Source organism: Alosa pseudoharengus, unplaced genomic scaffold (assembly GCF_046254945.1).
Source record: "Alosa pseudoharengus isolate Yale_2024_CS ecotype anadromous, Long Island Sound unplaced genomic scaffold, YU_APseudo_1.1 YU_APseudo_1.1_scf_8, whole genome shotgun sequence".
NCBI classification, from domain to species: domain Eukaryota; kingdom Metazoa; phylum Chordata; class Actinopteri; order Clupeiformes; family Clupeidae; genus Alosa; species Alosa pseudoharengus.
Window position 1 is genome coordinate 30,287,255 of NW_027468870.1, and position 11,080 is coordinate 30,298,334.

General features: G+C 41.1%; 1 protein-coding gene across 2 annotated transcripts; it reads right to left on the reverse strand.

Moving 5' to 3' along the window:
* Positions 1-427: 427 nt before the first annotated feature.
* Positions 428-10,312, reverse strand: LOC143112451 (eukaryotic peptide chain release factor subunit 1). 2 transcript variants are annotated; one of them, XM_076274724.1, is made up of 11 exons: positions 10,185-10,312; positions 9,644-9,749; positions 8,353-8,528; positions 6,571-6,710; positions 5,817-5,955; positions 4,214-4,404; positions 3,958-4,087; positions 3,601-3,774; positions 3,257-3,321; positions 2,406-2,553; positions 428-2,229 (listed from the first exon to the last, which is right to left on the reverse strand). In XM_076274724.1, the coding sequence occupies exons 2-11, from the start codon at positions 9,727-9,729 to the stop codon at positions 2,147-2,149; spliced, it is 1,332 nt and encodes a 443-aa protein (XP_076130839.1). In that variant the 5' UTR covers positions 9,730-9,749; positions 10,185-10,312; the 3' UTR covers positions 428-2,146. The 2 variants fall into 2 exon arrangements, with proteins under 2 accessions (XP_076130839.1, XP_076130840.1); XM_076274725.1 differs by lacking the exon at positions 10,185-10,312 and adding an exon at positions 10,091-10,160.
* Between the last annotated feature and the right edge of the window lie 768 nt (positions 10,313-11,080).

Consider the following 11,080-nt stretch of genomic DNA (forward strand, 5'->3'; position numbering starts at 1 on the left):
GGCGGAGGGGGAGGGGTATTTGTAAAATCGCATGAGTGGCTGGTTGGTCCAGCGCTGACAAAGAGGGTGTTGTTTTCGCTGTGAACTCGATCGCGATTGGATATATACTGCTGCTAAGGCAAAGATTGAGGTTATCCCCAATGATTCACGCTTTTGGTAAAATCGCCAGATTGCTATCTGTCATCGCCGCTCCAGACTAAGTCAAAGATAAGATGACCCATAGACTGTATACAATATATACTGAGATTACCAACATACATGTCAGCTAATCGCCCAGAATAGGCTGTGTTGTGATTCGCATACCCCGTCGATGGTACTGTGCTCGTCCCTTTACCTGTCCTTTTTTAAAACTTCAGCAAAGTGTACACAGAAAAAGTAATCATAATACAGTATTCATTATGCGAATAACAAACCACTTCAGGACAAATTGCAAACAATGGAATTGTTTAATAGTTGTGGTCATTTGTAATAAATGATTTATACAAAATAGTGATGACAAAGAAAACAAGAGACAATGCATTTCTTAACATAAGGTTAGGTATATCGAGATGTTTTACAGCTTGACATCCCTTGGTGAGGTTGTCAGTAAAACCCTCTTAAAAATAAAAGGGGTCTTAAATCAAAGCAGTCACTGGTATGGTCCACAGCTTCAACAGCTAATGACAGTGCCAGGTCCGTCACATCTTTTTAGTCTTGCAGCAGACACTTGAGAGGAGGGCCACCTTCATCTAGTAACAATTGACATGTTCCTGTGGAAAGGCTTAGGTTCAATGCTGTTTGCTGCAGGCTAGGCTATGGAGGTTCTCAGACCTGACGAGGGCAGGCAGCTGGCCAAACAGAACTGGACAAAGCATCTATAAATACAAACAGTACCAAACATTCACTGCCTCACTCCTGCATAGTTTTAAAGTGCCCTCACAAACACACACATGCATAACCCACAAAGACATCTCTTTCTGCCACAGAAGAGAGAGAGAATTTCAAAGGCTCAGCACAGATTCACAAGCACACCAGTTAATATGCCAGGAAATACAACCCCCCCCCCCCCCCACACACACACACACACACACACACACGGCTAAAATGAGATCAATCTGGCCTAACTGGAGAAAAACAGTCGACATCAATGTCAAAGCCTCAGCATCATTTGTGCTCTACCATCTTAGACACTTTGGGCAAACGGGAGGCTAACTGGAGGTCAGCTTTAGGGCCCAATCTCTCATCACACTGCATGAGGGGGACTCCACAACTGGGAAGGGAGTGTGGCTGGGCATCGTATGAAGAAGCCCCTGCTGTGAGACTAGGAGAGCAGTGACATCCATCTTGCCCACCGCTCACCTGGGAAGATCAGTAGAGGGGATTGAGCTGGCTCAGAGGGCGCCATCAGTCACAGTGACAGAAGGAGAGAATGGAAGAGAAGGCAAGTGAGGAAGCAGCTAGGTGGATAGATGGATGGATGATGGATGGCACCTGTGCGGCTATGTTCGGATCAACCACTAACCAATTACACAGAATCCTGAACAAACCACAGAGAACCGATAACCAAGCTGAAAAGAAAATGTGAGTCCTTGGGCAGAAAACCCAACTCCACTCACTTCAACCCTATAGACTTAAATGCAGTAGTGCAAACCAATCAACTTCATAAACAGTGTGAAAAAGAGTGAAAAAGATGGAAATAAAAGCAAAAATAAGAACAAAGCAATACAATTTAAAATAAGCTATGAAATGCAAAAACAGTGGGTAATATGTGAGCAATAAAAAAAAAGAAAGAAAAGAGAAATGGCAGGGTATAAAAAGATTATTTTTACACAAGCCAATGCTTGAAGCCCATCTGTATCTTGGAGAAAGGTGAGTTTTAGGGGGAGGGGGGATAACTGGGCCTTTCTGACACTTCATACCTTCACAGAGAGGGGAGAGGAGCAAAACCTAGACTCAGTCCGACCCAAAAGTTCATTACTTTGTGTGTTCTTTTTTTAAAGTCAGGGATACAACATATATACTATTATACTTTGTTTATGTTTTTTTTTAAACTTCTCACATGGCTCCGTTCGTCCTCTCGAGGAATCGCATGTTCTCTCTCTCCCAATTGGCCTGGATGAATCCTTACATTTGATTTTGTCATTGATCATAGTTCAGTCCTGACTACCTAGTAGTCATCCAAATCAAAGAACTCATCATCTTCACCCTGATAATCCATTCCCTGGAAATCCACCCGGTAGCGCAAAAGCCCTGAGGAGGCAAGGGGAGAAACAAATTAGAAAACAAAAGAAAACATTTTCATTAAAACAAAATGTGAAGAGAATACAAAGCAAAGAAATGCAAATAAGGAGCAAACTATGAGGTGCTGCCAGTGTTTAAAATGCAACAGTTCCATTCAGTAACAATAGAAAGAAATATGTGCTCACCCCCGATTCCACCAAAGCCTTTAACAAACTGTGACCCCTCTTGGCTCTTGTCGGTGACTATCTCCAGCGTGGCTCCAAACCTCTTGTAGTTGTTGGCAAACCACTCCAGCAGAGGCATACTTTCGATCAGCTCGTGCTCTTGTCCTGTCTGGGTGCCAATTGCACAGGAAAGATGTCAGATTAACTGTAACCGACAGGAAGTTTACATTGGTTTTGGCTTTTGGTTTTCTTTGCCTCTCCATGCCAGATCAGAAGGGTTAATGGTCAATGTACAATACATGTGTACAGTCATGTCCTTTTTTTGCACAACACAGAATAGCTTAACTGTTCAACTGCATTTCATTAAATGTCTTTAATTTCTTTATATATATATGCGTTGTAAGGAAGAATATTTTAGTGAAAAATGCCAAGAACGGCGCAAAGCAATGGCAAAATTTATGTCCTAACACTCTGGTCATTTCATGGACAAGAAAAATACTGGAGGGTTAGCTGAGGTGACTTTCAATAGTCCTACTGATAGATGTTAAATGGTGCTTGTAAATTAGAGGCAAGAGTCTTGCATTATGCTTTGGTGATTTTCCATATGTGGCTAGAATTAAAATGCTCGACCTTTTCCCCTCCTTTGGTGTGCACAACATACACTTATAGGTCATTTAGCTTGTGGGTACCCAAGGAAGGAAGAACTGGGATTAGCTTGTACTCAGTCTTAATTTCCCATGCTCTATAGGGGGGCATTCCCATTGTATAATGCATTTAAACTGTGCACTCAACCTTTCAGTTAGAGTAAGACAAGAGTTACAAAGTTCAGAGGAAGACTGTGTACAGTTGTTGTCCTTTGTGACATTTTGTACCTCTTTGTCTGTGAAATGAGATTTGTCCTTCTCTTGCTCTGGAGTCAAAAACAAAGTCTTCTCATCTAGGGAGCAGAGGAAAGGGCAGAATTATAAAATGTTCTCCATCATGCAGTACATGTTAATTCCAAAACATTTGTATGTTGTTCCATCCAATTGTAAGGATATGCAATATACAGGAGGTGTCATTCTCATATAGTTTAATATAAGTCCAGCTATGATTGGTAAGTCCAACTATGAGATAGGCTTACACTTAACTGACAGTTGAGACAAACAGTATGCTTGACCCTTATGACAGACTGTCTAGCCCTGCAACCCCTGGCCTATGGTGGCAGGTTTCATACCATTTTCTGGTCCGTTGCTCTCGGCGCCATGGCACCGCAGAACATAACGCATGGTGTCCAGGTTCTCGTAGACTATGAGGATCTCCACTGCTCCCATTTCCAAAGCCTTCAAGGTGTCCTCCACACCAAAACAGTACTTCCCCGTGTCCTGACTGATCTCATCAAAGTATCTTCCTAAAGAGGGAGAGTGTTCCCATCAGCAAGACATCAATACCAGAGCACCACAGAAAGCAACATCAGCAAATAAGAGTGTAAACACCCACAATGATTAAGTTCCCTCAGTGGGAAGCGAAATCCCAGTCAAGCTTTTTTTTTTTTACTTTTTCTAACAGCATCTTTTTAAATCTGTTTTCCTACCGATCAGTTTCTTCTCTTGTATGAACTTGACATTGGACAAGACCTCAGCAGAGAGCTCAATGGCCTGGTTGAAACCATTCTCTCCTCCATACGAGATGTCCACCAGCTTCAGGACCTTTGCTTGTAACCTCTATGTGGACAACACAGAATACGAGACAACCAATCGTCAGAGGAGACACCTCAAATTTCCTCAGGTCACTAAAACATTTAGGTTAGCACGTACGTTGGTTAAGTTTCATGTAACGACGGCACTCACCGGATCGAACATATCCGACTGACTTAGTTCCGTCTTGAAGTCTGCTGATCCGGCGAGTACCAGGCCAGCGACGTTGACCTTGTCGTTGGAAACGAAGAGCTGCACTGCCGTCTCTGCCACCTTGCGTACATAGTTGTGCCTCTTCTCCATTCTCAGACGGGCAAAACGCAAGGCTGACTGACCTCCTCTACCTGAACAATACAAGACAGCACATTACATTCTTCTACATTGCTTAATGCATGGTGGATTACTGCAGGAGTGTTTTTGTTTGAATTTGTCTGTGTGAGGTAGTTAGAATGTAGTTAGAATGTTTTAGTAAGACAGCGAGGGTGCGAGTCTGACAGCGGAATGCTATGTCAATGCAGGCGGGAACTCTGATATGGGCGAGACCTCTCTGGCAGAGTGATTTGAATACACTGATCACATGCATCCAGCATTAAATTCTGATCTATCTATCAGCTAATAAATGTCAACATGTCTTTATGGTAATAATGGAAAATGCCGCCATCCTATGTACAAAATTAAGAAGGACAGGAACCAAACTTAACTATAGTCAATATTGGCTGTGAATATCCTTAACACATCATGGCAGGATGTCCAAAACAGTAGGTAAAAATCGAATTAAATCAAAGTAATTTATTGAATTGACATTTGGAGTTCAGAGAGGTTTCAGTTTATTATTCAAACTATGCCATCTCTAATCTCAACTTCATGTGTGACGAAAGTTAATTAAATATCTAACCAAACTGACAACAGTCAAAACTTGAATAGTATAGGAGTAGATGAGAACAAGGAAGTGTGCAGTGCGTACCAGAAAGTATCGTCGCTTATTCTAAAACATAGGCTACTACAACATGCATAAATAGACTACATCCATACTACATCCATAACATACATTACATTATTTCCAACCATGGCGTAGCCCACCGGGATTCCATCAGAAATGTTTAATTCCATAGAAAATAGAGTGGAGCGGACCTCTCTTTTCAATAGACTGCAAGTTAGAAGTTGCAAATGTGTTTCCATTAAACTCGACTCAACACGACTCATAATTGAACATCACTCATCAATTGAACATGAAGTTTGGCAAATCTTATTGCTACATGGATGAACACTATAACAGCCTGGATATGATACAGCATGTAAAACAGGTCTGAAAAGATACAACCATGTTTTTGTGAATGGAATTGTTCGGAACAAAAGAAATGCTACATAAACTATTCAGACGTACAGCAACTGTAGGCTACTGTAATCTACTGTACTGTAACAGGCTACTGTAATCTGATCTCAAGAATTCCATTTAAAGGTATTGCTCAACACTGCTATTGGTGGGCTTTAACCTAATCTCTGCCCACTTTGTGCGTATGGCCTAGGTCTGGCACCCCTTGCATTCAGTGCATATGGACTCTCATTATCGCCAGGAGATTCTGTTCTCAAACTTGGACCTCAAGTACGTATGCAAGAGACACACAGAGTATGCATGTGAGAAACTGAGCATGTGTTTAAGAGACACTAGCCTAAATGTTACTGTGTGTGAAAGTTGTTAGTAAGCAAGCAGTTAAGTGAGCAAGCAAAGAGACTTTAAGTGAGGTGGGCCACTTACCGTGTTTTTTGGGAAGGTCCACAGTGAACTTGTGAAGCACTTCTCTAGTGTTCCCCTGGAGAGTCCCAAAGAGCGCACCACTCCCATCAATCACAATGAAGCCAAATTTACTGTCATCTGACAGCAATGCAGTAAGAGCCTAGTGTAAACAGAGCAAAAGATTAAGCATGACTCAAATGACAACTCGGACAACTGTGTATAAACTACCGTCAAAAGTTTGGGGTCACTTAAAAGAAATTTCCATTCCACTCCATTATAGACAGAATACCAGCTGGGCTCAGTTGCATTGTTTTTTTTAATCAGGGCAGCAGTTTTCAGATTACATTATGTTCTTACATAATTGCAAAAGGGTTCTCGACAGTTGTAGAAAGAAATGGCTGTAATTTTTAAAGCAATATCTACATTGCCCATTATCAGCAACCATTCAACCAATGTTCCAAAGGCACATTCTGTTTACTAATCTGATAACATTTTAAAAGGCTAACTGAGTAAACATTGGAGAACTCTTTTGGAATTATATAAAACATTTCTAAGTGAACCCAAACTTTTGAGCGGTAGTGTACCTTCTTACAAAGAGGTTACCCTCAAAACACACCAACGATCTCTACATAGTTCAGTGCAAAAATAAATATTGCACAATAAATGGCATTTCCAATTTATGTGAATTCTAGCTAAACCAACACCAGTATCCAGAAATCATGCAACTCAGCCAAAAATCCATTTGACGCTGTTGAAAAGGAAGGCTGATTCTTACCTCCGTGTGGAATTTGTTATCGCACAGATACAGGGATGTGTTGATTGGTTTGAAAGGCTCAAAGTCAATGTTGACTTTCTTTTCTTTGCCCTCTTCAGTAACAATGGTTCCGCAATACACCACCAAGCCATTGTGTGGCACTGCATTAAAAATAAAATGGGCACACAGATTAAACACCACACCAGGGAACCTGGCAATTAATAGGCCACCACCACCACCATCATCATCATCATCATCATCATCATCATCATCATCATCACCGCCACATCTCCCAGGTTAGTGCCTTCAAAGCATAAATCATTTTTTTCCCCCCCTACACAACACACAGAAAAGCTCAAAGGGAGCAGGTCTGGCTTAAGAATGTAACTTTACTGAATAATAAGGTGCCACTGACATCAAAGAAAGCTAATTGGTAACAGCCACGTTACTATTTATGCATTTAGTAGACGTTTTTTTCCAGATCAGACACCAATTACAGGGACAGAGCTCTTGGGGCAACTCAGGGTTTAGTGAAATAACTCAGTATAACTTTAGTATTTGTGCTAAAAAAACCCTCTTGTGTTCGTAACAGTCATGTCTGTGTAAATGGGAAACTAACATGGCTTGTGGCTTGGAGCGAGCCATTAATAATTTCAAGCCAATCAACAAGTGGCTGTTGAACTCGTATTAACAACCTCCTCCACCCCAAATCACTCACTGCATTGACTTGAGCAATTAACACTAATGCCCAGGCTTGGAATTCAGTTGGGCATATTTGATGTGGGGCACAAAGGCCACATGTCAGGGCACCAAGGCCAAAGTTAACTATACAGTAGTAGGCTATAAAAATGAAAGTTGTATTTAGCCTATTCACTGCAGTAGACCTGCATCACTGTATGAAACATTACAAAAACATGAAACATGACATATTACATAGAACTGTAAATCATCTGATCATCTAATATGTACAGATATCTAGGCTATATTTAACATTTATGGCCTGTTATGAAATTATGTATTGAACAATTTAGGCACAGCTCAGCTTTAAGAAACTCAAATACCCTAGATGCATGCTTAGCATTTTGTGTTCATTAAGGCTCCTTTCACAAACTCTTAGTCAGCTGTATATTCTCTGACTGCTTTACACCTTTGTGTTCGGTAAGATCTGCTGTTTATTCTGATATATGGGTTGTCATGTGTTGAACGAAGGGTTCGTAAAGTATTCCACAGAGATGAATGGGTAGGGAGATGGGCGCAGAACCGTTCACCACAGCAATTAGTGGCTAAAAGCTGAGGAAAAAGCTCTTTCATGTGATGTGATACATGTGTGATGAGTAGGCTACTTCGCGATCGCGAGTATTTCAACTGAGAAGAATGGGTGAATTTAGACGCACTTTCTTTCTTGCCATGCGCTGTCATTTTCTCCACTGCATAAGACTGAATTCATTTGCGCTGTGAATGCTAAAATTATTTTGACAGGCCATAGGCTAAATAAAAACCGCTATTAGACGGATGCAAAGCAGAATATTGAAAGAAGGGGGCACCAAGGCCACAGTGGCCTGTAAACTTTTGATTTTCTAAGGGGCATCACGGCCAACGCAAGGGGCAACGACAGCCATGGCCGTCGTCGCCGCCGCCGTGAAATTCCTACCCTGCTTATGCCTGTCTAAACAAGTACCAGTGTCATTCTTTGATGAAATGTTATCTTCCACACTCAACCTATACATTCAGCAAACTCAAGAAAAGATGGGTATAAGAATACCACATATATACACTGGCATTTTCACAAACACAAAAACCCACCCTTGTTGTAGAGCTTGAGTCTCTGTTGTACAGACGTGATTGCTCCTAGCACAGAGAGGCGGTTGACTCTACTTTTGATATTAGAGGCTGTGCCGAACTCATCAGCCAACATCTTGGCCACTCGAGAAATCTGGTCCTTCGGGGGGATGATGAGAGAGATCATACTCGTGCCATTCCTAAGGAAAAAAATGAACAATATCCCAAATCAGTTTTGAGAACAACTTTATCCACACATGACAACACCTTAAAAAATGGGGAGAACAAGTTATCAAATAGTGACTCCCTACAATGGGGTAACTCTATAAATGCATGAGTGGGTTGGTATGAATCAATAATGTTGTTGCAAATATAATACCTAGCAACAAACTCCCAGTTACACTTCTGACATAATCTTTATGTTTGACAACACACAAGTAGAGGTCAGTATCACAATGTTTTGACATCTGAATTAAACCATCTTGCTATTGGTGGTCTTTTCAAAATGCATCATGTATATTGTTGGCCATCCTGAAAAAAGTCAACAGGATAGAAAAGCAAACATTCCAACATGCCCTAATAAAATGGTATCCATCATACTCAGAGCTAACCATATGAATATACACTGATGTACATAAGGTTCAGGCTACAATTGTATCAAGAGAAACATGCCCAGTATATTACAACTATATTTCAGTAGCAATCTAAACCATTTCGTGAATAACAAGTTGTGACCCAAAATTGAAAAACCGAGATGGAATTCTGGGGTTTCAATGTCGTACCACTACATCAACTATCCAACATCTTGTATGAAGCCTGCTGATATGAAAGGCATGGCAACCGTTTCTGTTTACCAACGTTTTAAGGTGTGTTACTGTTACACTTTGCAAACCCCCGTGCACCGGTCAACCTTCAATCTAGAGAACAGGGTAAGGTTACAAAGGATCCCACAGGTCTTACAGGTCAAGCGCAAATCAGCTAAGTTCAGCTGGCTAAACGCTAATATTAGCTAGCCATTAATTGTGAAATGTTCGGGTGATGTTAGACAATCTGACATGACTATGTTCTGCACATATGAAAGGATGCTAACGTTGAAACAAGTTTGACATCACAACGGGTTTAGCTAACGTTAACTCGCTTTAGTGAAAAACTATCCCGTCCATCAGCTTGACACAACTTCCATGTCTTGCCCCTGGAGTAACATTATAATAGGCTAACCAGCTGTTACTGTTACCCCAGTTACCGTTCAACAACACAGCATTCAGCTACGCACTTCTACGACTATTCTACCCATCCCAAGGTTTAGGACACTTACCCTCTGGCAGCTTCAAGGCTTTTAATCAACTTCTTAATCTTCCAGATCTCCACGTTCCTGTCTGCAGCACTGGGGTCGTCCGCCATCTTTCTTGAATCGTTTCAGCCTAAAACAGAATGGCTAGCTATGTTATCTAGCTAGCAACCTAGATAGCAGGCAGAGAAATTATGCTCACCAACTAGTTACATGAGAAACTGAGAGCTAATAGTCAAAAAGAGTAAGTTACAATTCGATGCTACACAATTCCTAAACCATACACCACACCTAAGGATAATTTAGTGACTAAGTTAAATGACAGCCGGGCAAAAGTGCGTTGAATGTGACACAATGTGTCTTGAAATCTTGCGAGCTAACTGAGAGAAGGCCTTTCTCCATCGGTTAGATTGGGAATATACAGAGAGCCCTGCATGATCGATCACAATAACCCTCCCAGGCCCTAAAGCCCACCTATTTCACTAGTTTGCTTCGTGAGTAGACTGCTACGCGATTGCATTCGTAGGACTCCTTAAGTCGCAATGTCTCCGTTAAGTTGACCACTTACAGACTCCTTGGTAGTTGCTGTTTTGTCGCGTCTCCAATCTCACTTCTGATGTATGTACCTGGCTGCTATTCTCCGACGTTGCCTCCCGAGCCGGTTCGGGGTTGCTGCGCGTGGTACGGTTTAGCTCACGTGGGGTAAGGGTTCCCGGTTAGATCACTTCCTGGAAATGGATATGTCCTTCTCATTGGATGACAAGGAACGTGTAGAGGGGACTACGAGTCAGTCTTCAGAAGGCTAGAATTGTAGTCATAACTCAAATTATGTTTTTTAAATACGTATTTAATTACTTTAGTGCGTTTGGTCATCTGATTTGTAATCAGTCCCAAGGAAACTGCAAATAGGCTACTGCTCCTTCTTTGAACTTGGTAATTTCCTTGATTTCTTTGTTAACACAATTTCTAATAGGCTATAGCTAGCCTGCATGACCAAGTGTTTGATGCACATGTATTAGAAACTCCTCCAGTGCTCACCGCCTCCTTACTTAGCTTTGAACCCATTTCCTTGCACCTGAAACAAGTTGTATTTAGATAGATAGAGATAGATAGATACTTTATTGATCCCCAAGGGGAAATTCAAGGGTATCAGTAGCATACAGACATCACACACAACATGCACTTACAGCAGAAATGGTAAACATGAGTATAAGTATAAACATATAACTAAACTCCACTGTACAATAAAGACAGTATAAGATAAGAAAGATAGTAAGTAAGTAAGTAAATTTAATTTATAGAGCACATTTAAAACAGTTTCCACTGACCAAAGTGCTGCACAGAGGATATGGCTAAAAAATAAAACAAAATAAAAGCAAATCAGAACAAGCAAAATATAAAAGGCAAGCACAGAGAGAAGCAAGACAAATACAGAAATACAATAGACAAATAGACAGCCCTAAA

Excerpts from the sequence above, each read along its gene's own strand:
- LOC143112451 (XM_076274724.1), bottom strand. The coding sequence starts at position 9,729 with ATGGCGGACGACCCCAGTGCTGCAGACAGGAACGTGGAGATCTGGAAG. Across the intron at positions 6,711-8,352 it reads ACTCAAGCTCTACAACAAGG|TGCCACACAATGGCTTGGTG; the intron begins GTGGGTTTTTGT and ends TTTTTAATGCAG. Across the intron at positions 5,956-6,570 it reads ATAACAAATTCCACACGGAG|GCTCTTACTGCATTGCTGTC; the intron begins GTAAGAATCAGC and ends TGTTTACACTAG.